The sequence below is a fragment of the Hesperophylax consimilis genome, chromosome 10 (assembly GCF_061612785.1).
Source record: "Hesperophylax consimilis isolate HC1 chromosome 10, BYU_Hcon_1.0, whole genome shotgun sequence".
In the NCBI taxonomy this organism is placed as follows: domain Eukaryota; kingdom Metazoa; phylum Arthropoda; class Insecta; order Trichoptera; family Limnephilidae; genus Hesperophylax; species Hesperophylax consimilis.
In genome coordinates this window covers 32,266,224-32,293,393 of record NC_142845.1, presented here as the reverse complement: position 1 = coordinate 32,293,393, position 27,170 = coordinate 32,266,224, and the positions used below count along the sequence as shown (strand labels likewise).

The following is a 27,170-nucleotide window of genomic DNA, read 5'->3' as shown; positions in this document are numbered from 1 at the left end:
ATGGCACTAAAGGGCCGAGAATCAATGTTTGATGGGTTCATCCAAATGTGAAAAATTCAAAAAGGCGACAGATGGAATTTGAAACGCACTGAGCAAAGACAGAGGTTAAAATTTTAACTACGAGACTTAAAAATTCAACTACGTGATTATAGCAACTGATTTTTCGCATTACTCTGCCGAAAAATGCAGCGTAGAAGAACTGAAAAATATGCAAGAGAGAAAAATCTAAAACACTCTGCAACAGCTGTAACTCATTAACAATAAAGTTCCCTAGTCATTGATTGACAACTCACGGCTGAGAATAAAGATAAAAACAAATATCTCATTTCACTTCCGTCAGAGGCGCCCGAGAGGATCTGGCGAATCCAATAGAATGGCAAAAAGATTTCCCCTCGGGACAAATTATTTACTCGATCGGAAGGGATGTTAACAGCAGCCGCGGTGCCACCTTCCAGGCCTCCACTGAGGGGTGTGATCGCCAATCGTCTGTAAGGCTTAGTTTTAGGGGGGTGTTTTCCAAAAGACAAAACAAACACCTAAATTGCTGGTAAGTTTTTAGATTCTCACGGCCAAAAGCATTTTTTTTGTTTGTTTTTGGGGTGTTATGCCGTGTTGCGCTAACTCCTTCTTTAGCCGACGTTTCGGACAGCGTTACAGTGTCCATCATCAGGGCAGATCCGGTAGATCCGAAGATGATGGACACTGCAACGCTGTCCGAAAAGTCGGCTAAAGAAGGAGTTAGCGCAACACGGCATAACATCCCAAAAAAAAAAAAAACCTAAATTGCTGTCAGAATCGAATAATCCGTCCTAAAAAAAGTTGTAAGACAATAATTCTTGATAATAAATATATATCTACGAAATGTCTTTATTAATGAAAAGGGTTTATTTATAAACTGTTCTGCTGTGCAATAAATAAAATCATTTTTTCTACATACAATAATAACTCATACATATTATTGAATATAAAAAAAATATATCTATTTAAAACGGAGTTCTACAAATTAAACACGATACAAATAAACCAGTCGTCTTACTTAGTATTCATTGTAATTTCAAGTTATTTCCTAGTTTTTTTCAATAGCGTCACTGGGGAGACGATTTTAATGAAATGAGTGATTTATTTTAAAGAATCTGTATTTCAAAATCTCTGTATTTTTAAAAGTTATAAGCTGAGAATACTAGCTTGTATAATTAATTTTTCACGTAACTATTTCGCAAAGCAATGAGCTACGAGGCTTCAAAATTTGGTTATATTTTTTTTGTACAAAAAATAAACTTTTTTAATAATTGAAATTCTCGTTAAATTTACTGTTGACGTTTGAGTAATCATTAAAAAAAATCTTTTCCGCAATAAATTCACGAGTCATTAACATACATAATAATTATTCGGGATGTTTAATCTTTTAAAACGTTATAATAATTATATCAAAAATTGTTATTTTTTTTAAAGAAAGAAAATCAATTCAGCGTTACAAATTACTTGAAAATATTAAAAATCTTCCATTACCATCGCAGAAAACGGAAAATGTAGCTTGTGTTTTGATGGAGGCTTTGCCAGCCGAGGTAGTGAAATGAAACCTCGGAGGGAACTATACGCTAAGACAGCCACTGACCAGTCTAATTTTATTTGATTTTCAATTCCAAATTAAGACAATAATAAAAAACAAACGCTTTGAGCATATTATTAGGTATACATTAACGTAACACAAACTTAATATTATATACACTTGGAATTATTTATCACAACGTTATAGAAATCCATGACACATAGAAATACAACATGAAAATATTTACGCCTCTAAAAAAATATTACTCTATCTGGTCAGAAGAGAGCTGTAAAAATGGGACTTTTAAAATTAAAAATTCAAATTTACGCGGGGATATTCTAAAGACCGCGGGGAAGTATAATAAATTAAATAAATGAAGATCTACAAAATATAACAAAATGGCTGAAAATAAACAAGTTAATACTGAACATAAACAAAATAAAACGTGTGAAAATATGCAGTAAAACGCATAACACAAGGCTAAATTTGATGATTAATGATGAAAAATAAAATAAAATATCATTGTGTGTTATTGTATTCAAACTAACATTCACAGAAAATTTTAAATATGTGTAAAGGGTGATTGAATGATTAAAAAAAATGTTATGCATGCTATAAAGATATATTATTAAAAGAAAGAAATACAAGCATATACATATTCTTTTATACACGTAAAATTTAGTATAAACTAACTCAATAAATAAAATAAAAATGTTATATTCGGAACGAACCTTTCTTCCTTTCAATTCTCCTCGGCTTAGCAAACTCCACCTCCGCCTGAGGGATCCTTTCAGCTGGTTGAAGCATTTCGAGGAAGCGTTTTGAACCTCAGGGTCACTATTTCATCACAGTGTAAACACGGGTGATTTCAGCAATTGCACAGTTGGGAAGTTCAAAATGTCACACAATACGATACAAAATACATTAAAGGAGATCACTGTATAAATGAAGTGTTTATTTTTCTGGTTTTCACTGTTTTCACAATGTTCAGATGAATTTTTCGAAAGCGAACTTTTCAAAAAAGAAACTAAGCAGAAAGCTGTAGCCTAAAAGTCGAGCAAAACTAGTTAAAAAAAAAACAATTTAATAAAACAAGAAATATAGAGAAACTTGAAAATTTAAAAAAAGATCTTTAGATTTAGCTGAAATAGAAATAAGGATCATGCATTCATGACTAACATTAACATTGCTAATGTATTGTTCAATCAAAAGATATTATAGGTAAACAAGAAAAAAAGGAATCAATTAAAACATGAACATATATTGAAATCAAGCATGAATAAACCAATTACAGCAGAGCGAAGATAAATTAAAGCGCGACGACGTTTTAGATCGCGACAAAAAACCCGACAGGATCAAAACAAATCGTAAAGGTCCCAAAGCGCGGACTTGTGGAACACCGGTAGTTAGGTAGCACAAGGGAACGAGTTTCGTATTGGCCTCCTGCCTCGGACAGTAGGGGCGGCCGACTGACGGAACAGCCTGCCAGCTAGGGGATGAAGGCTTCGCGGGGTAGAGGAGTTGATAGGGAGATGGGAGGCGCGGGGGGCGGAGGGACGCAGGCGCCCTCCGAGAGCAGAGCCTCAAAACCCCGGACCTGCAAAATGTACCCAAATGAATGATGAATGGAAAATGTCTATGTCATCGTTTTTAAAAGGTGTAATTTACACAAGTGATTATACTGTGTCTGGGGGTGTTTTGATAGAAGGGTGATGTTAAGACATAAAATATATCTAAAGGAACGTGACATAAATCGTGAAGTAAATTGTATTTTAATATATAAGCTTGCGTTATTCAGATTATGCAAGTATCTCGTAGTGAGAAATAAGTAATTTTTATTATTATTTTACCTGAATATTGCTTTCGCGATAATTACCATAGAGAACAAAATGGTTTTCATACCTGAAACAAAGGAGAAAACACATTAATTAAAATTAAAAATAATTAAAAACGATGAACGAGAAGTTTCACACTTTGATACAAGGTTGATGGAAAATATGAATTGAATATATTGACCGGTCAGTGGTTGAGTGGGCATAGCGCTTGGGTCTCACCCGAGCGTCGCGTGTTCGATTCCTCGGCTGGCTAAGTCCTCCATCACAACACAAGCAACATTTTCGGCTTTCTGTGATGGTAGTAGGAGATTTTCAAACATTGTTGGGTTATTCGTAACCCGGGAATGTTTGTCTTTCTTTAAAAAAAAAAAAAAAATATATATATATATATCTACTTTATTAATAATTTAAACGTATTACTAAAAAAGCACGTTCATCGTGGTTTATTAGAATTTCGGGATTTGTCCATCTCAAAAAAGTGATTAAAGTGTTAAAAGAGTAAAATAAACCCTTCAATCCCCCCCTTCCCTTGGCTAATGGAAATTAAACTATTTTCCACCAGAGACAGTGAAAATATTGGGAGTCGCAGAATATAATCACATAAACACTGCTAAAGTGATTTGGGCCATATTCGTTTTGTGATAATTTATTTATGCGTTGATTGGATTTACACAACTTCGGGTAGGCCATTTTTACTAAGGTTATCCGACCCCGTATCTACACAGCAGAATATTATAGATTCATTCATAGTTTAACACCACGCAAATAAGTGGTTTGACAAATGATTCGATTTAAACGACATTCACCGCCTTCTACAAATTTGACTTGTTGGAAATATCTGGCTTTGTCTATCTCAGAGAAGACGAGCGCTCGGTACATAGGTACTACCAGACAGTAACTACATTTAATAATGTCGGGGATAAAATTCCAGGCCCTTGCCGGCGTCGCCGTACGTAGTAATGTTATTTCCTTCGCAGAATAAATCACAATTCAAGTCTAGTAACATCACCGTCCTCGGAACATCCATTAGATCGTTTCATGGCCGAATCAAAAACAGCTAACAACTTTTAAACAATATTGTTTATTTTTTGACCCATGCAAAAATGGCCGCATTTCGAATACGAAGTAGGAAACGGGGTACAAATGTGTCATTATCAGAAATACTGGCAATATAATTTAAAAGTTCACGAAAGATAATTGTTTAATACGCAATAAAATTTCGAATATCTTTCTCAAATATCAAAATATAAACCACTAGCTGAAGTCCTCGGCGTTGCCCGGGTTTCGAACAGAGTTTTTCGAAATCAGACTAATACAGTAACCTTCCTCTTGTATTGAAGGTCAAGCACAAAATTTAATATGTGCGAATAAAAATGCAGATTTGTATACAAATCAAATACAGGCCGTCCGCCTGCCACAGGTCAAATATATATTATTTATTTAAATGGATATATAGATAAATACCGAATTAAGTCAACATTAATAACATCCATTGAAAAGTAAGGATTTTTAATAATTTCGATAAAGGTTATTTTAAGTTTATTAATGTACAAAACACACAGAGGTGTAGCACAAAAAATTACAAAATAAATAAATACCGACCGTCCAATGATGGTGTACAATAACAAGTAAACATTAAGATTCAAGAAATGTTGTGAAGTTCTGAGGGCTATCGAAAAACGTGTCCAGAATCTTGCCACTACATCTGATGTTATGTTACAGAGTTGAAACATTCCAAGAGGTTGGGAGAACGTTAAGTTGTTTAAAACATTATAGAAGTTTGTTATTTTTTACGTTAAATCCATGCAGGAGGACCAGAGGAAAGTAATTTCCCTCAGGGCCTTTTTTTATATTAACTCCACACAGGAGGCCCTGAAGAAAATAATTTCCCTCAAGGCCTACGTCATCTTTGGGGATGCTATGTGGATGGTTATTTTGAGGAGAGGAATGAGATCTTAAAGAGAACCATGTTTTAGGAGGGATGAAAAGCAGAGGTCGGCAAATTCTTCCAAAGCCGAGCTGTTGAACGAGTCGTAGAAACGACCCGTTCTCATGTAACAAATATCAAACATGTACCTACATATGTTGGGCGCGCGTTTGGCGTGTTTCCCAACTACGCACCTGTGTCGATAGGATCAATGAAGCTGGTTCCTCGGAGCACTTTCCACTGTAATACCGGTAAAACAAGGAAATCATACCACTCTAAATATTGCAATTTGTTTGTCAAGATAGGGAAATCTATCAAACGGACAGCCCGTTACTGTAAAGGGTTGTTTAGATATTTCAGGGCTTCAGACCAGAGGTGGCTGCTAAATTCAACCGTGGGGCACACTTGCGATTTGGGTTAGCAGTTGTGTACTATTACAGTATCTGCGGGCCCTTGTCGGTGTAGTAATCCCAGCTCCTGAGTCAAGATAAGGGAATCTATATAATGTACCTAGTTACAAGTAATTATTCGCAGGTAATTGCAATATGGTATCTCCAAGATAAAACATTATAAACTGAAAGCAGACATCAGCAGATAGACAAGAATGCAGGCGTTTATTAGATGTGCAGCGCCGGTGCATTATTAATTTATAAATTATGTTGAATTTATTGACAGCCTCCCGAAAGCAATGCAAAGCTTTTAGGCGTCACGCAAATAAAAATAACAGAAGTTAGGAAACGAAATACGACTTAAATAAATACACTGTCAAAATAAACATAGTGTAGTCGCTTTAAATCAGCTACACACTACACAAGTGTCCAATTAAATCTAAAAGTCAAACTGACAGTTAGACATGAGTTTTCATATTTTATTTAATCAGACAAAATACAAGATTTAAAAATAAAGCTTATAAAAATAATTTGCTTAACGATTTAATTTTAAGCTTTTAGATTTTAGAGGGTAAAAAGTATTCGTGTGTAAGTGCCATGCGAATAAATAAATAAAAACATGTACTTTGGTAATGAAAATCTCGACGTATTGTTATTTTTCCAAGGCGTATTTATTATTTACTATTCGTGTATACTATTTTTCAACCATAAGCAGATGTTATTTTTCTAGACGATGAATTAGTAACTTCCCGAGGGTTCTCTCTAGAAATATTTGAGATTTTAGTAATACGTTCATCATTGGAGGAGACCCACCTATATACTTTGATTCAAAACGAATTAGATATCTTTGAACCAGATTTAGGCAGGACATACACATACAACCAAAATTACTATTTTTTGATGATATAATTTTGGTTTAGTAACACTCTTAAATGTGCACGTAATGTAAAAATTAAAAAAAAAACTTAATTCTTAAGTTTTCAGACCATATAATGAATTTATTCTGCCTTTCTTACATTAGTTGGTGGTGTAATGGTCAACATAGTTGCCTTCCAGGAAGCTGATCGGAATGGAAATTTAAAAAAATAGGCAGGTATGTACATTGTACAACTGTCTTCCCGATCCGCTCCTATTTTATTCTTTTCATAACGACCGGTCGGTGGCCGAGTTGACATCGCGCTTGGGTCCCACTCAGGCGTAGTGTGTTCAATTCCTCGGCTGGCTAAGTTCTCCATCACAACACAAGCAATATTTTCAGCTTACTGTGGTGGTAGTAGGAGATTTTCAAATATTGTCAGGTTATTCGTAACCCGGGAATGTTTGTCTTTCTTTTAAAAAAAAAAATAATAATAATAGAAAGAAAAAAATATTCAGCACGTGGCCCATCCTAACGGACGAACCTAAGAACCTAAGGTCGTGCACATAAAAAAAAAACTTATTTAATTATTGAAGACAATATCGCACATGCAACGATCATACAAAAGATAGCAGCCATTAAAAATTTGCGGTGAGAAAAATGAAGGCAATGTCGGTAGTTCTTATTCGAAGTATGATACAGTTAAATATGACCGAAGGCGATAGGGTCCCATTAGCTCAGTTGGTAGAGCGGTGCCCCGGGAAGGCAAGGGTCCTGGGTTCGAGTCCTAGATGTGACCGTATTTTTTTCTGATTTTTCTCTTTCAAATATTCATTTAGGAATTGCTAATATTGTCTTCAATAATTAAATATTACAATTTGAGGTTTTACTCATTAAGTTATTTAAAAAAAAAACTTTATTTATTTATTTTATATTCCGCAATTTCACAAGGGCTTTGGCTAGTAACATACAATAAATCAACATCACATTATTTGTGCGTCTATCATTACTTTTCTTTTCATGCGAGTATTTATTTGCGTCTCCTACAAAAAGAATAATTGGGTACCTTTTGTTTCACCAGTAAAATAAAATAAATGATACTATCGATTTTCAATATGAAAAAGGTAATAATTATACCCAGAGAGAAGCCCTAAGCACCGAACAAAAAAAAACACACGAACTTGATCTTGAAATTGATATCGGGAAAACAGCTTGATAATTATTTTGCTTTCAGACTTTTTAATTTGTTATAAGTCTCGTAACGGTGGCCCGAAATAGAAAGGTAGGAAAATTAAATATCTGATATAAGTCCCGAACAGAAAGGAGATTATGTTCTCAATACAAAAAACGGAGGGCTTCATATTGCTTTTCAAAGTTAAACTTTCTACCGTTGATTGGTATTTATTTTAAACAATGACGCCGAGCTCAGTTACGTGGGTAAAAAAATACACTGTCTGAACGAAATTACACAGGAGTGAATTTCACGTAACAATATTAATAACGATGCCAGAATTATACACATGGAGAGAATCACACTTACTGGAATAAATTGCGCTGGACAAAAAAATATCGCTTTCAAGAATTTTCAGTATGTCTAAATAAGTTTCATATTGGAAAAAACTCAAGTTTGACTGAACACGTTTTTTTAGGAGTATTGAAATACCCGTAGAATATACTCAGCATGCCTACATTTCGTCTGTGCAGACGAACCGCCCTGCTTTGCACATAATCAAGTAGGTTTATCAGGTGTTTTGAGGCTCCAGCCCATAGGTGACCATGAAATTTACTCTTGTCAGATTAAAAGAAAAATGAAGCGAGCTGCAAACTTGCTAATAAAACTCCTTTGAAAAGAATGTTTTAAAAATATATTTAAAAACGAATACACTATAGTTGTTTTATTGGGAACAGTCGGAACAATCGGGTGGAGAAATAATCGTCGTTTGCAAATTGTTCCATTGTTTCCATTATTATCTTACAGGGTTAGAAATTGTTAATATTACTAACCAATAACATAACGACAAAATTTATGACCAAATTAAAAATAGAAAAATATATGACATTATTGTATAAGCAGTTCTAATAAAGTGCAACTACAGGGTTTTCCAATAAGAGGTGTTATTTTGTATAGCCCGCTATTTAGGTAGATGTTACTTTTGAAGCTGTCATTTTTTGACATTTGACAAGTAGAAACTACGCCATTAAAAATGGAACGATACACGCTTCAACAACGCATTGAAATTATTAAAATTCACTTGAGTGAATCAAATGCAAATCATCTTGAGTGATGAGGCCCATTTCCACCTCGGTGGCTTCGTCAACAAGCAAAATTTTCGCATCTCTGGCTCGGAAAACCCAAGAATTATTGTTGAAAAGCCTCTTTATCCTCAACGTGTGACTGTTTGGTGAGGTTTATGGTCCGGCGGAGTCATTGGACCTTAATTTTTCGAAAATGAGGCTGGAGCAACAGTTACGGTGAATGGATTGCGCTATCGAGAGATGATAAATGATTTTTTATGGCCGGAATTGGATGGTATTGATCTGGACAACGTTTACTTTCAACAAGACAGCGCCACGTGCCACACAAGCAACGAAACCATTGATCTTTTACGATTGAATATGAAAATAACACCTCTTATTGGAAAATCCTGTACTTAAATATACATTTTTAAGTTTACATTTAAACATGGAGTAGGTATCAATAATTTATTTATTTAATATCAACGGTATAAATATACCATAAACAATGATAACATGTCACAGTTAAAATCGTAGAAATATTTAAAACAAAGAATTACAAATATATGTGGCATTTGATTGTGAAATGACATTAGAGAGTAAGTAAGTAAGTAAACAAGAGATACAAGTACATAAGTTTCTATAGTGCAAATAAGGTAGAATTAGATTAAATTAATATTGATTGAAAAGATTTGATAGCATAGCCCTCTTGTACCTAATGACAATGAGAGAAAGGTGTTATTGAGATAAAACGGCTGCTATTCAAACTTATTGAAAAAAAAATTAACTGGAAGCAAAACAAAAAGAAAGGAAGTGTGATGAAATAAATCAATAAAATTATATTCTTTTTTGGAATAACTCAAATTCTAATATTTAATTATTGAAGACACTATTAGCGATTCTTTGGATGGGTTGTTTCGGAGAATTTGAACAATTCATCAAATTTCGGGTTTGAGTTCATTTTCGGGTTCTGTGAAAGTCCTATTCATTTTTTTTTACTATATCATTATAGGCTAGTTGCTTGACAGAACTGAAATAATAACAGAACTTGAAAAAAAATCTTTGAATAAATTGTTCAAATTCTCCGAAACAACCCGTCCTTAAACGAAAATTTGAAATAGAAAATAAAAAAAAGATATGGTTACATGTAGGACTAGATGTAGCTATTCGGGCCTTAAATCTTAAATTGAACTGTGATTCATCATAATAATAATAATTGGATAATTTGTAGAGCGCCGTTTTTGTGAAAAATCACCTCAAGGGCGCTCATCATCATTATGAAATTCTTAAGTCGGGTCATGTCAGCATATATATACTATTCTGTTTCTATACGAATTTAAATGAATTCAATGAAGCAAGGAACATGTACAGGTACAGATTTTTTTGCATTAAAATAAATGTAAATCTTCTCTGCTCACCCTAAATTATGTTTGTTGGCGTTCAAGTTTCACTGAAGTCGACTGTACCAACCTGTTGCGGCAGCCGGACTAATAGATAATATTTTCTCGAACTCAACTTATTTATAAACTAATAACTGCTGAGAGTCCTAAATTACAAACAATATCTATTTTCAAAGTACGATAAATAGCCAAAGTAAAAATAGATGTATTGGTAATTTTAATTACAATTTTTATTAGAACAGACTTCAGTCAGAATGATTCTTCGATTTCTAAACTATTAAATTATACATTACATAAGGATCGTGACTAATCAAAACATAATTAAATGTTAATGATGAATTAAAAGGGAGAATATGTTACTGAGACAACGCGCGTGGATTCACTCAACTAGATCCAGTGGATAGAATTGTGATTTACTGCGTTTAGTATCACACATAAGTCCGTCGGTCGGACAAGTTGTCACCGGCTGTCACAAACACATCGACCTAGGGTCTTTTTTGTGAAAAAAAGCCTTCCTGGGCTTTTGAGATGTGCATAAATCATACTCGAGCAAAAACCAAATCTGACGGAGTTTCTTTCCATTTGTATGTACTAAAAAATCACATTAAATACAATTATTCACAATGCTTTCCGAATAAAATAAGTGAGACAGCGACGCAAAGACACATATGAGTATGATGGACAACCTAGCGACAGTGCGTCGTATTCTGTTACTTTGCTCGCTCGGTTGTTCGTCGGGAAGCAGAGGAAAAGCGGTCCACTGACGGGCGAGCATGTCCGCGGCGAGGCGTCTGCGAACGACATCAAGCGATTTATCCGGTAGACTTCCATACAAAAATTCTCGTCGCTCGTCTGTGCTCGTCCGTCAGTAGGCCGCTTAAACTGGCAACTGGTGTCACGAGGAACGCCTACAGAAACGAGGGGCGTTTATAATAATGTAGCTTTTCATCCGCACACATATTCTTCGAATTGCTATCTCTTTCTAAAGCGTTCCGTTCGATTTAGCCTTGAATGATGTTATTTGTAGCCATTTCATTAATTCGCACATAGGTATTCGTTGTAGCTATTCTTTTCTTACGCGTTTCTTTATTAAATTTCAATCTAGAAACAGGAATGTGAAATATTTTTTGTTCGATTATTATTAACATAATGCGACTTTGTATTTATGTCGATGGTACGGACTATATTTTTAGACTATGTATAAAACAGATTATTGAATATCTTTGGTTTTCAGAGTTCACTACTTATATATATATCATAGATATTGTAGTTTATTTATTTAAGAAGTTAGCGTGTTGGGAAGATAGTCTGTTGGAATTTAGGGTTTGTCGGGAAGTTAGTTGTCGGTGGATTATGACACTAACCCAAAGAGTACATCACTACCCTTAATATCGTCTGACTTAATGTAATAAATTGACTTCATGGAACGGATTAAACATAGGGAAGATACTTACAAAGTAATTGTTTAAATAACGATTTTTCACTGTGATAAAATCTCTTTTATTATGCAATCATTATTGTTAGAAAATAATCAATGACTTTTTTCGTTTTCTAAAAGAGCACCGAAATAGATTTTAATCAACTTACAATTTATATATTACTTATTTTGCTCTAAAAGCGAGGTTCTGAATAGATCCACGTCTGTATTGGTATCTCTCGAGCAGATGAAGAAAACAATAAAATTAGGTAAGGGTATATTTTTTTATTTATCCGTACATTAATTCCACACAGAAGGTTTAATATTTTCCCTCAGGGCCTATGACATCTTGGGGATGCTGTGTGGAGAGTTTTTTTAAAGAAAATGAAGGAGAAGAGACGAAGAAAAAGGTACGAGTGGTGGGAAGAAGCTGAGGGTCAGTGTATCCTGAAGTGACGGACGGATAAATCTACACTTCCTACTGCGAGGTAGATTCATCCAGAATCTGGTTGTAGTGGTCAAAAGTCTCTCTGGACCAGTATCTACTGATCCGGTCCACAACGCAGTAGACGGTCAGATGCATTTGCCGTCAAGACCTTGACAAACTTCATACCCAAGCAATGCCTCTGTATAAATACTATGTTCGACTAAACCCTGGTTGTAACAGATACCCATAAATAAATGGAAAGAAATATTACGCAAGTAAACAACGTTTTTGTACGTTTCTTATTTATGAAAAGCATTCATTTTTCCACCCTTTCATAAAGCTTTGAATAAATATTTTGTAATTAAAGAGGGAATCAAAAATAATTATAAAACTTATACAACAATTATTACAGCCCCCATTAATTGGGGGAGGCTGCAGTACCAAGGGAGAGGAATGTGACCACTGATCAGGTCACAGTTCTTACGAGAATCGAGAGGCGGGAATCTATTAATAGGGCTCCTGCGTCACAGGCGAATCACGTTCCGGATACACTTGGTGTGGTAAGATTAGATTGGATACAAAATATTGTATAATATTATATATTGGGTATCGAAGAGTTTAGCGTGTGGCTTGAAGCTGATTTTATGCCTATTGAATATTTAGGTTGAATAAAGAAGAGTGTCCCGATGTGTTTGTTTATTAAACCTATCTACAGTTTTATTACGAGATTTTTTTATGTGTGAAACCATAAACTTCTCCCATTCGTCTTGATCCAGTGAGACTATGGCATCCTCTATTGGGGTATATGGTAAGGCTGAAGGTAGTGGGGAGGGGAAGGATATAGGGGAGAGGAAGGTGGGGAAGTACCTGGCTATTCAAAACTGGTCACTAAACACGGTCAAAGCCATTTCAAGCAACGTTTCAATTCTGAATAGTGGTCTTACACCAGCGCGATACTGATACGATGTCTTCCACTCTGCAACGTGTCGCAAACGTATTTCAAATGAGAAAATTATAAAATAACACAAATTAATCAAGTATTTATTTACGCACGCCGGAATTTGAACCCGCGACTTCCAGCTTGCTAGTCGAGAACCTTATCCCTCGACCATGCACGCTTGACACTTAAAAAAATACCCCCATCTCCTTTAAGGCGACATAAGATATTTAGAGCGATCCCTACGGATGTAAGTTACTTATATTTAAGATTATGAAAAACAGTACCTTACTATTAAAATATTTTATGTAAAACGGTTCGAAAATCTAATAAAACGTTCTATAAATCTAATCAACTATAAAGTTAGCCGTAAGCACCAGATTATAGGTATTTTTATAGAAGAATAATTAGTAACTTCCCGAGGGATCCCTTCAGAAACATTAGATATTTTATTAATACGTTCATCAGAAATAATTAAATAAACCCCACGAAAATCAATTATCTAGGTCTGCTAGGGCAAAGTCGACAGTAGGTCCGTTCATTACCGGGCCGCGCACCGAATATTGTTTTTACACGACTTCATTACCTATGTCGTTAAGATTCTTTATTTAAGAGATTTGATAGGGCATATTCAACCGCAGGTATGTCAAATACACCAGGGTCACGCGTCGCATATTATTATGCTTGGCTTCTTCACTTACGTCGTTAAGATTCTGATTTTATTTAAGGGTATTGCCTCACCTTAAGGCAGAATTTTATAATAATTTTTTTTAAGAAAATATAATATGCACGCAAACACCAATAACCTACCTTTATGTTTTAATACTTTTTTACGACTTTAAATCCGACTTAATGTATTTGAATATTTAAATAAAATAAAGTGGGAGTTTTAGTCCCCACTAGAATTTTTTAAATTACTTGATTAGACTCATCTCATAAGTGTTATTGAAAATAATGTAAGAAAAAATATTTACCTAGATTTTTCAGATTTTCCTACTAATTAAAAGGTTGTTTTAAAGATCGAAAGCTCATTATTGAGCTCATATTTGAAAATAGTGGCGATTGCCTAGGAACTTCAGACAGAAAAGGCAACGTTCAAGAGATTTTGAACGACGGATTTTCTGCTTTATAGTAAAGCTATAAGGCTTCAAATACATTTAATTTAATTTGTGGTTATTTTATCCAGCTATCCTCCAGTGAAGCTCGAATTGCTTTCGAGTATGATGGACAACCTAGTGACAGTACGTTGTACTCTACTACTCTGCTCGTTTGTTTGCTAGACAAGAATGAGGTAAAAGCGAGCCCACTAACAGGTGAGCATTTCGCTCATTCACACAAATTCTTTGTGGCTATTCTTTTCTCATGCATTTCGTTATTCGATTTAAATATAAAAATAGGAATATTTTTTTTATGATTAGTAGGAACAAAACGCGTCTTTGTATTTATGTCAATGGTTCTAAATTATTTTTTTTAATCAGAGGTAGACATTAACTTAAAAGGGGTTCTTATTCAATTAAAAAAAAAAAAATATATATATATATATAACGAGGTTATGGTGTAAGAAGAACAAAAGACGTCCAGTATTTCGCATGTAAAAATACACAGCTAGCAAAAAAATGTAATCGATAATTTTCGGGATTCAGCTTATTTTGGACGAGCGAATTTTCTAAAAATACTCGCTGCGTCACGCCCCAGCGCCGAGAGAAATCATTTTTTCATAATATTATGGTACCAGAATATGCGCAAGATATTGTATAATAAATGTAGCATAATATCTTGTATATATTCTAATAACTGTTTTGTACGTACTCATTCGACAAAAACTACGCCACACGATATCACTATTCAGTTGAGGGATCACACGAGGAAGGTACAATACTGTCTCATCTCTGTCTCAGGACCCATTGTTCTAGTGCGAACAGTAGTTTGGAGACAGGACATTGTCCCACAGACGGGCAAGCTACCTTTGTAGAATAGTGTTTTAAAACTATCATCGCGCCCGGCCGCGTTGTCCGCGTGTAAACGCGTTTTGACATGACAGTAGGACAATAGCCAGTCGCTCCGCGCAATAATGTTGCGTAAATGGAACACTACAGTAAATCTTGGTATAAAATACCCAGAGATGTGCTTTATTTCAAATAAATCCATTTCAAATGGAAATGCAAAATGGGCATTTTCCATTTTGCATTTTTAATGCTTTTCTAAAAACCATTTTGTTTTTAAATGCTTTTCTCAATACATTTTCCATTTTAAATGCTTTTTTGCAACATTCTTCCTACTTTCTCCACTCACCTTTTTTTCATAAGCCCCAAATATCAGTCGGTCCTCAACCTCGCTATGAGAGATAATTTACATTTGTCAAGTTGCTCCCTGGTAGGAGCCCTGGCAATTGAGTGACACCATTACAAAAAATACTGATTTAAATACTGAACATGGCCATGACGCTGTAATATTAAATGTTAGATAGCAGTTTCTATGTTTTTACGTTGAAAAAATATGTCCCGCGCTTTTTTTTGTGGTTTCATAATCTGTAGTCGTGGTGTTTTTGGATTTACCATCATGTAATATGTTTGTTCTTCATTGATGTCCATTATTAAATGACAAAATTGTTTAAAAATTCTATAATTATTATTATTTGACCTGAGAAATTTTGCATTTTCAATGCATTTTGAAAATAGGTATTTTGCATTTTGCATTTGAAATGCTTTTCTAAAAACCATTTTGCATTTTCAAATGGAAAAGTTTTGACCCATTTCCATTTTGCATTTCAAATGGTTTTGGGTACCCATTTTGCACATCTCTGAAAATACCTAATATTTTTCGCGAACTCGCTCGTAACGCGCATCATCGTCTGTCCATTTCCGCGTTTGTACTACGGTAGAATTGTTGTAATGTCCCATTGTCATTTACGGAGCAGGGACAGGACAACATTGTATTATCTTCTTTATGGTCCTCGTGTGATCCCGCCATTAGTAATCAGATGTTGTTGTGACATTATAGTAATCCCAGGCAGAGCTGGCATGTACATCGTAGAGCATTCGAATGGAACGTACGTTGTAACTCGCTTCTTATAATATTGAAGGGTGTCAGTTACAATTCATTTATAATCAACGGGACCTTTACAATACAACATATTTATATTAAAAAAACGTAGTATCAATACGTACCTACATCGATGATTAAAATACAACACATTTTATTTGCATTCAAAAATAAATAAATATGTGGAATTGAAATAAAAACGCGAGTTAGTAGGTACAGTAATTTTATTTATTTATGAAATAATTACTTGTTCAGTCGAAAATGCATGTTAGAAGAAATATATATTAACATAATATATTCATAATTATTTATGTTTCTACACACAAGTATATGTTTTATCTTATAGAAAAATAAAAATGTACAGTATACTAGTAAATAAAAGTTACATTTTTCAAAAAAAATAATAAAAAAGCTTTAAATAACATTTTCACAGAAAGAACACAAGAGATATAATAATAAAAATATATTTAAAATTCATATTTTTTCAAGTGTTCTAAAATTTCAATATACGAAACTGGGTGGTCACATTACCATTCTGTACTCGAGAAACTTAAGGATGCAACTCCAAGACACGAAATGTTGAGGAAATCCAAAAACTGTTTGTGTTTTTAGCAAAACTCTCGTTATTTCCGCAAATATTTCGATTCATAATAAAAAAAAAACAATATTTTTTTTAATGAAATAAAAACAATATTTTTTCTAATGAAATAAAAACAATATTTTTTTAAATGAAATAAAAACAATTTTTTTTGTTTAAAAACACGAATTTTTATTAATTTTAAGACCGACCGGTTTCGCTACACTCGAGCATCGTCAGGGTACAAAATTAAACTGAATTTAAACAAATTTAAACGTTTAATTTTGTACCCTGACGATGCTCGAGTGTAGCGAAACCGGTCGGTCTTAAAATTAATAAAAATTCGTGGTTTTAAACAAAAAATATTGTTTTTATTTCATTCAAATGTTAAACCACAAAGTGATTGCTTTCTACGAAAATATTTTTTTTAATTATCAATCCAGAAATAAGTCGTCCCGGACAGGAACTCGTATAATAATAAACTTTATAACGATAATATCTTAATGACAATTATTTTAACAATAAAATAATTAACGAAAAAGTATGAAATTAAAATTAAATGTCAACCTCATCCCATACGAATCGTATTACCATTGTGTGAGTTTTAGTAAATAAAGCATTTTTTACTTGTTTTTATAACTGGCATTACCTTAATAGTTATACATACAATGCGAACGAAACATGAGTTCGCGAAATGCCTACAGGAATATGATTAAAGAGATTCGATATGTATCTTCTGTCTTCTCTCGTTTTCATACAAGACGTGTGAAAAGGATTTTTTTATGTATGGCTTTTAGGACGATCGTCGAAAACATGCATACGATCTCTGCCTAGGACTAGTATAAAAACTTTACAAACTTTCATACTTTTACTAACATTGATGACATAATTAAAATTGTAAAAATGGGTCTACCCAGCAGCATTTGGATTGCAAGTAGGTCCACACGAGCAACATATCGATTGTAAAACTAAAATTAGGTCCACACAACGAACAAATCAAATGAAATAATTTTTAAACTTTTTTTTTGGTTTTACAGACGATCGACTTTCCTCCCCATCGACTGGAGTCAACCGCGCTAACAACGCGTGTGGATGTGTGATTGTCACGTTGATATAATTTATTGTCATCGACAACGAGTCGATCTGCCGAGTTTCATCTCGATCGGACATCGGGAAGTGCGTTGATTTCCACATCCAAGATTTGCCTGTATTCATTCACGAAAACAAAATCAAAATTCAAACAGATGTATTTAAAAAGTCTCTAAAGTTATTAACTAACGGAAATGGTTTGAACCAATAGTTTCTCGAACGGTAACCTTCAGAATGTCGTCAGTCGGAATGTAAAATCCAAAAACGATAAATAATGACAATGTTTTGATTGTTTCTCTGTTTACTGTTGACATAATATGTAATAAGAATACATATATAATAAAAATATACAAATGACGTTCGATTTTTATATTAACCCCACACAGGAGGCCCTGAGGAAACCAATTTCCCTCAGGTCATATGTCGTCTTTTGGGATACTGTGTGGAGAGTCTTTTTAAGGAAAGGAAGAATAGAAAGTTCTGGAAAGGTAAAACGTATGAGGATTGGGTAGGAATCTAGGGATCCGCGTATCCAGGAGTGACACATATAAAAATATCTCTCCCACTGCAGCGCAAGGCGATGGGTCGAGAGACCAGTTGTAGAGGTCAAAGGGTCTCCCCAAACCAGCCTCTCCCGATCGGGCACGCCTCGCAGCTAGTGAGCAGCCCACCTCACCCGATGAACCAGGGCATCCCTAATCCGAACACTAAGTTTGGTGATCGTGCATTCGGAGTATCCGGCCCTAAGGCTTGGAATAAACTTCTTATGGAATTCAGATGTATAACCAGCCCAACAGAATTTAGATCCAAACTAAAAACTCACTTTTTCAGACACTCATTTCCATAAATCCGTCATTCTATCGAAATATTTCTTATTTTTTCATTTTTTTTTATACTGTAATTGTTACATTATCTAGCGGTTCCGTTTATTCAATTTTTCTATTAACTTGCCTACCAATGGACAGTGGACAATATCAGCGGGAACATAACAAGTCAATCGGTTTAATTGTTGGCAGATGAATCATCTAAATGCGTTTAAGATTGACGATTGATTTTATTCATTAATTTTATTCATTTGACATATATATCCAGCTAACAATAAAACACCCTAATATAATGGAACTTCCTTCTTCTTCTGGCGTTAGTAAGATTAGATTGTTAATATTAATTTTAGTTGTAAGTTGCTAAATATGTAAATACTCGTATATATGTCGTTAAGATAGTAGTTATAGGCCTTAGTCGTAAGTCACTAGATATAAGTCTTAGAGATAAGTCAGTAGTTCTAGTATTAACTATTTAAGAAATATATTTGTACAGCGCCCTTGAGGTGATTTCTCACGAAAACGGCGCTATATAAATTAGCCAAATATTATTATTATTATCCCTGCTGAATCAGCAAACGTGGCAATCCACTTGGGGTGACCTATGGCAGAGGTGTTGGTTATCCAACAAACGGTTCCCTGGGCGGCGTTACCCAAACCAGCCTCCCAAACACAATTATTGATGTTCTCTTTTTCTACCTTGAACGGGTTACATACTGTTCAAAATTAGATCTCTTATCTAACCATGCGTAGGTTGATTCCAAGAATCATCGACGACTTTTCATCCCCAATTGGAGTATGTTGTGAGGGTGAAGGGAGAGGAAAACGTAAGGAGATGGCGGAGGTAAATTGGGAAGTATCTGTTCCGATCATTCCATTAAGAACTGATTTAAATTGATACCTGAAAGTTTATTCTAAGTTCGCAGTACCCTTATTAAACCTAAGAAAAACAAAGCTAAATGATCAATCCATTAAAACTAGTGCGAATTTCCGAAACTCTGCCAAGGCCACCATCCAATCACATAGGCATGCGACGCACAGTGTTACATTTCATGCAAAACACTAAAAATGCACTATTGAATTCTTGAACAATGACTTAATATGAAATTACCAGATAGACAGTGTGACGAAGTAGCCTTATTGGTGTTATCATAGCGAGCGTTTACCATTGCCAGATTCCTAATGTATATACATTGATTCAATGAAAGCTCAGATGCATTACTTTGCTCAACGTGGCGCGATGTTTCAAGTTGTTTCTGGAGTTGATTTGCTAAGTTTCGGTTCTAAAGAAATGGAGACAATTTTAGAAAGTACGTAGCATAGTTTTTACAAAATACTTTTAATTACGATAGATTTTCATAAAAATAATACATATTTCGGTATTTTATGTGCCTTAAAAAATATTTAGTTTCTAACTTCTCTATAAGTTATTTCGGAGAGTAAGAATATCGATATCCCAAAAAACTGTTTTTAAAATAGAGCAACTAATGATGAATTTTATTTAAAGTATATTTTTTTTTATTTAAAGTAAATTTCGACTTGATTCAAAGCGTGTGGTGAATTTCACTAAAATAAGTCGGCTATATTTGTCTGATAGCGTGTACATACTACTGTACAAGATCAAAAATGACCAAAATTCAACAATTTTATAAAAAAATGTACTAATGTATGTTATATTCATGCAGATTATAAATCTTCATAGTATCAGGGTTAAATTCACCCTAGACATAGTATAAAGAATAAAACAAGAAGTGTCTTGTGGGCGTGTTTCGTGATCCAAATATATGTCCAATTTAGGCCTATGTTTCAACGTGATTACGAAATTCAACTGGGACGACGATATACGATTTCAAGAGGTGAGAAAGCAGAACGCGTGCTAATTGATCTACAACCAAAAGTCGGTGGCACATTTCTTTCCATTCAAATTTGTATTGAAGGCACTTCTAGTTTTCTTCTTTATTCTATGACCCCACGGGTGGATTACAAGTACATACTTGGTTGCTATGTTAGAGGTTTTAGCGTTTAGCTTATATGAAACGAAACACTCTGCGATGCCTTGCCGCGAGCCCCGCTTCCCGGTAGGAGAGTGAATGACCCGGGCCGACCTTGCGGGGATGGCAGAAGCGGGGAGAAGACAAAGATGCGAGGCTGACGGTCCTTCAAATTATATTTAACTGTAAGATATCAGGGAACATTGGGAGGAGTGAAGATACGGTCCCCGGCTGCCTAGCAACTAGCCTACATAGGTACCCTCGTGAGGAGGCATGGCATGGTGGGAATGTGCGCCGAATTTTATCGAGCACAGAAATAAATACCATTTTCGCCAGTTTTGGAGGTTTATTTTGCACCCTTTGTTGATGGAATCTATCACCCCTATCGGAAGTTAATCATCAGGGTAAATCTTTACTCTAAAAGCTAAAGCTCATGTTTAATAATATGATCATGTAATAAATAAGTTCATGTGTCATTTGTCTTCTACTTTAGGTGTCTTCTCTTATCGCAGATTGTCTATCAAGGCAATTTACATCCCGCAGTCTGCAGCCCGGAACAACTAATCGGATTGCACTAGTTTTAGTTATGTAGGTTTCGAAGCAGTACGGCACGATGGAAACGGACGGCAAATTATACGATGGTAGTTTTAAAAAAATTCCTTCGAATAATAAGTCTTTTTATCATAATTAGACCTGAGATAAGGCCAACACTTCGATTTTAGAAATCATTAAGAAAATCGATGGTCTAATAATGACCCAGAAAATTCTTGATTATGTGGGTAATTGTAGGTAGAGACAATAAAATATGTTGATGCAGCTATCACCGTATTTACTGGGTAGACTAGACTGAGTAGCCAGCTGCAGACGCGGCGTTTATATAGGCGCGCGTCTTAGAAGAGAGGTCCCGACCGTTCTAGAAGCTGTGGGAAAGTCGGCGCGTTCTCGCCACAATTGGCGAAGTTTCCAGGCGCGCGGCTTGTTGCTACAGTTCAATCAAATGAAAAACATACCGAATGTTGTTATGTTAGAAGATGCTGTAGGTAGTATGTAAATGTAGAATATATTGAGTTAACATAATTTTATACGTTTGTTACAAACATGTGACATATATAATAATTAAAGAAAATTAATTTATAATTTAATGTAATGAAATTGTATTTTAAAATTGTAAAATAGAACACATACAAAAGAATAATAAGAGTTAACATTGATATTTAATTATGAGGCGTGTTATTGTAGCCTTCTTGTAACAACATTCAGTGCAGTTGGACACGTCTACTCCATTACAAATCTATTTTTATACTCATTCTATTTTCGTAATAGAAGCACGTTTCATAAATGTCTTGTTTGCGTCTCTAATCGTCGTCTCATTGCTTATATTGTTTAAAAACAACCGACATGTTTAGCAAGTAATGCTATTTTCTTCAGGGTTTACTTTAAACTCAATTACAAATATGGGAATAAAAAAGTAGTGGGAGAAGGATGAGCGGCAGAGGAACGTGAGGAGGAGGGGGTAATGGGACGCAATTTTCAATGGGAACAAATTTAACTTAATAAAAGAGGTTAAAAAAGTGTTCATTATTTTAAAATAAAATGGAACCAAAAAGTATGCCGGGTTTAAAGAAATAAATAAATTCCATTAAAATTGCTGGTTATGCTTGTGGCCACACCCTGAATAATATATAAAAATTCATGTGAAAAACGGAAGCTAATGGAGAATATTTTAACGTTTGAAACTTTGTTTGGAACAATCGGTTAAAGGGTTCGAGTTCGGAGTATTTTCGATTAAAAATTCTTCTATTAATTTTTTTTTTCCAAAATTTAATTTTCGTTTATTGAAATATAATTCTTAAATTTTCGTACAAACACAACGAATTAAAAGTATTAGAAGTTACCATAAGTAACCATAAGGTTATATAAAAAAATCATATAAAACGAAAATGCAAACAATACAAAAAGTTCTAAGTTCTTAGCTGTTACTTTAATTAACACTTCCCTAATTGAGAATAATTCGTGTTTAGGGAGGGAGTGTTGTTTTAAGTTTTTTAAATTAATTAATTTTGGGAATACTACCATACATATAAACTTTAAAATTACGAAAAACAAAATTGTTTGACAAAAATTATTACATAAATAATTCGCATTACACACCAGCATAGTGAGAAATAACCTCAGATTACTTTTAATCATTATAGAAGTTGAAATATCACCTCTCATTTAAAAAAAATATCTAATACCGTTATTTTACCGTTTTTTGACATCAGATAGTTAAGTTTTTGCGCACACGGAAGAAAAGAGTGACCGGGGGAGTACATTCCTAACCTAACTCAAGCCGCTCCGGATTCTGCGTTTTGTGTTCAGTTTATTCAAACACGGATAAAGAATTTCTAGGAATGAATGGACCCTGTTATTTATGTATTTGTAGGTATTCTCTACTGCTCAATGCTGGATTCCCCACAATATTTTCAAATCCATGGGAGGAGGGGGGTTACTATAAAATTTTGGAGAGGTGTAATTTACATCACATGAACCCCCCAATTTCATTTACATGGCCCCCCTGCAGGTCAAAATATAGACCACTTTTGAAATGACTGCTTAAAATAGAGAAGAATCCAAATATATATTTTTTTAAATTTAATATTATTATTATAGTTAAAATTAGTTTATACCGAGGTTCCCAAACTTTTTCAGACACGGAACTCTAACAAGCATATTGATGTTATTTTCCGGAGCCAATGAATTCTGCACGTAACCACATATTATATTCACTATAACATCCATTTGGGTTTGTTGAGAGGTGGATGGTGTTTACATCCAGGATTTCTGAGAAGGCGCCGCAGGCGAATACATTTCTCCGCAAAAGGTCAAATTCATAATGCTGTTGATTTTCGTAATTTGTAATGACAGTTTCTACTCATGATTTTGTCTGGTATTATTTTAGTATTTTTTAAAAAGTGGACTGGAATGAGATATGAATTATTTATTATTAAGAGGAAGCTACAAGCCAAAAATGTGTTATACCTTATTCTTGGTATACCTTATATTGTAGATAATAGGCATTAAAATCGCTTAACAAACGGATTCTAGAAACGTTCGATTTCAAGAACAAAACTGGTTTTTATTTATTTTGTAAATAGTTTTATAAGAAAGCAAAAAAGTTAATCAAGTGAAACTGTCACAGATAATCTTAGATATAATAATGATTTTTTTAAAGTTGTTTCCTTTAGGCGTTCATACATTTCTATTGAATGAATATTTTTTTTAGTAGTTTACATTTATATTTTTTATTGAGTATTTTATTTTTTTATTTGTATTCTACTCAAGCGAAACGATAGGAAAACCTTCAATTTATCTAAAGCATATTTTTTGGTATTCATAATATACACCGATAGTGATTTAGCGTTAAGCTTCGCCTTAAAGCACCGCAGTAGAGGATTTTCATGCGTGCAATAAATGCTGATGTTTAATGTCACTCGGAAACAAACAGCATGATAATAATAATAAAGTGTTATATTGTTTTCCTTTTCTGTAACAGATAGAGATAACAATATCCTGACTGGGATCTCCCTTGCTGAGGATTATATTTCCATATATATATTACATAATTTACAGAAAATATATTAATCATTTCACCGAATGTTATACATAAGATGATCCTTCATAATAAAGCTAGGCTAGTGTATGGGGGATGTATTACTGCGTTCGTTATGCTTCATTTATATGCAAAATTATTCAGTTTACATTTTCTCTGTGTTTTTTAACGTTAAGTTTAAAATCTTTTATGTTATTTATATTTCGGATACTTTCTGGTAATGAATTTAAAAAAATAATGAAAGATATGTAAAGTTAAATTGTCCCATTGTTTTTTTTACATTTTGGAGTTGGGAGAATTGAGGTTTGTCTGAGTAATCTATTGTTTTTAAATGTTGTAGTTTTATTTACAATATTTGTAAATTGTAAATCTAAACGTTTGTAACGTTGCATGGTAGAAGTACAATATAATATTTAGTTTTATTTACAATATTTGTAAATCGTAAATCTAAAGTTTGTAACGTTGCATGGTAGAAGTACAATATATTTAGTTTTCTGACTTAATTTTTTTTTAAACGGAAGTTACGATGAATATGTATATGGTTTAAATAGAATTGATTTTAATATTTATTTTTGTGCTATGTAAAGCGGTTTTATATGTTTTTACCCCAACCTATAGTGCAGTAATATGAAGTAATTATAAATATATACCGATCAGTGGCAGAGTTCGCATCGCATTTAGGTCCCACCCACGGGTCGTGTGTTCAATTCCTCGGCTGTCTAAGTCCTCCAAGCAACATTTTCCGCTTACCGTGGTGATAGTAGGATATTTAAAAATATTGTCGGGTTATTCGTAATCCGGGAATGCTTGCCTTTCTTTTAAAAAAAAAGAAAAATGAAAGAAAGAATATTCAATTTTTTTTTCTGAAAAAAATATGAATTAAATTACATATAGTTTTTTGTTCAGTTGAGTGGTTTCGGTTTCAGGCTGCATTTGGTGTCAGTATATTATTTATTTCTGATCACCCTGTGTTTCGCATCGAGCTCTTTATTCGAGATTTAAATGTTATAATATGTTTTATTTGTTGTGAGTTTTGAACGAGAGTGAGGAATTTTGAGAGAGTGGGATTTTGTTGTAGAGTTTAGTACTATAGTATAGGAAGTCATAGTTGGAATTCCGACCTGCAACTTCAGGAATTATAGTTAGTCCTTTTACTGGTATCTTATAAACGTTGTAGCAGACGTTAATTGAAAAAGGTAATCATGGAGTGAAATGTTTCCAAGAACACAACCTTTTAAGAAATAATTTTGTTAAAATTTCAAATAAACTTTGAACACAATTCAATAACCTTTGTCTTTTGATTTTTAAATTTCAGTGACCTTTCGGAATCCATTGCACCGTAAGGTTTCTTTGACCTATGTAACTTGTGTTGGGTTAGGTGAGGTTGGTTTGTTCACTGATATAAAGGGAATACGCGCTAATATCAAACACGATTATAATTAATAGGCGTAAGCGACTATTGTGAAAGTATTTAACAAATACAGCTTAGAGGAGACCAAAAATCTCTTGAGTTAAGAAGCATTTAAAGAAACGCTGTGAATTTTTTTATACCTGTAACATATTAATATATTAATATTATCATATTATATTAACATGCAACTGATTCAACAGCTAGGAAACAAATACTCCGATGTTGTTGATATATTTAGTACATCAATTTCATTATATAAGCACACTTACCTTATTGAAGTTTTTTTGCATCAAGTAGGGGAATATTTTGATAAAGCTATTTAAATTGACTTTTTTATTTATTGTTTTGGTGTTTAATTCGTAGAACTCCATTTAATTTTTTTAAATAAATTTAAAATAAATCAAATTTAATAATGTTATAGTAATTATTAAGTTCTGCAAGTATTTCTGTTATTTTTACAGTTTTTAATGTGACAGCTGTTTCGGCTTTTGAGGCCATTATCAAACTGTTTGACAGTTTATAACATTATAACATTGTTATTTTTGTTTATTTTAAATTTATAAAAAAAAAAATTAAATTGACAGTAGTACAGTATTTTGCACGTTAACAGTATTTTGTCGGCTGAAAGAAAAAAATCATTTTCGATTTTATATATATATATATTTTGTACCTACATACTGTGTGGATCAAATTCAAATGCATTTCCTGCATTATTTATGAGTATAATTTCTTAAATATTGTTATATATGTATGTAAAAGCCTTAATAGGCGTAAATAAATAAATAAATACATATTATATACCAGAACCAAACGTATTTGTTTTTATAATTTTCTGAGCATAATTTACTATTTCTATATTTTTCAATTCAGCATCCGAATAGAGATAATATTGAGCTTAAAAACAAGTGTTCAAGGGAAGTATGTTACGTGTCAGTAGAAATTCCGAATCAATTTGGAATTCGGGGTCTTAAATAAAAACTGAAAGCTACTTATCAATTGATTCGCCCGACAATAATTGAATATTGTGGCCACCGGTGGACTCGAGTACCACAACACGCGTAGATACGCACTGAATGCGTTCCGATGGCTGTTTCTGATTAATAATAATAATTTATTGTTAAGACGGGCGGAAAGAAAGATGGGCTAGATGAAGGTTGGGGCGTACCTGGTTATTCGAATCTGGTAACCAAACACCGCTAAAGCTATTTCAAGCTAAATTTTGGTCTTTACCAGTGTTTTTTGATGGAAAAATAAATATATAATTCTAAGTATTTAATTAAGTTTAATTAAGTTCTGGAAAAAAATCAATTTCAATTTGAGAAGCGGGTTTGGGTACCGCCGCCCCGGGAACCATTTATTGGATAGCCAACACCTCTGCCTTATGTCACCCCAAGTGGATAGCTACGTTTAGTGATTAAGCAGGGGTGCCCGGGTTCATCGGGTGAGGTTTATTCAGAATGCGCCTGCCCACCAGCTGCGTGGCGTGCCGGATCAGAAGAGGCTGATTTGAGGAGACTATTTGACCTCTCAAACTGGTCTCTCTTGACCTATCGCCTTGCGCCGTAGCGGGAGGGATAGATCACTCCCATTACTCCTGGACAAACTGATCCCTAGGTTCCTACCCAGCCCACGTACCTTTTTCCTTCACAGAACTTCCTCTCATTCCACTCCTTAA

At 33.9% G+C, this 27,170-nt stretch overlaps 1 protein-coding gene and 1 non-coding gene across 6 annotated transcripts in view; one reads left to right on the top strand and one right to left on the bottom strand.

The window, feature by feature from the left end:
* HDAC4 (histone deacetylase 4) overlaps positions 1–27,170 on the bottom strand; it is a 329,931-nt gene that overhangs the window by 222,954 nt on the left and 79,807 nt on the right. For 2 of the 5 annotated variants that reach the window (XM_089636842.1, XM_089636845.1), the window contains exon 1: positions 2,281–2,991. The exons of 1 other annotated variant lie outside the window; for it this stretch is intronic. In XM_089636842.1, the coding sequence (XP_089492968.1) occupies positions 2,281–2,356 (76 nt within the window). In that variant the 5' untranslated portion in view covers positions 2,357–2,991. Of the gene's footprint in view, positions 1–2,280; positions 2,992–27,170 lie in introns of those variants that run through there. 2 more of the 5 variants (XM_089636843.1, XM_089636844.1) reach the window with 2 other exon arrangements.
* Positions 7,283–7,355, top strand: TRNAP-GGG (transfer RNA proline (anticodon GGG)). The gene has a single exon. It is a non-coding gene; the product is annotated as a tRNA-Pro (tRNA).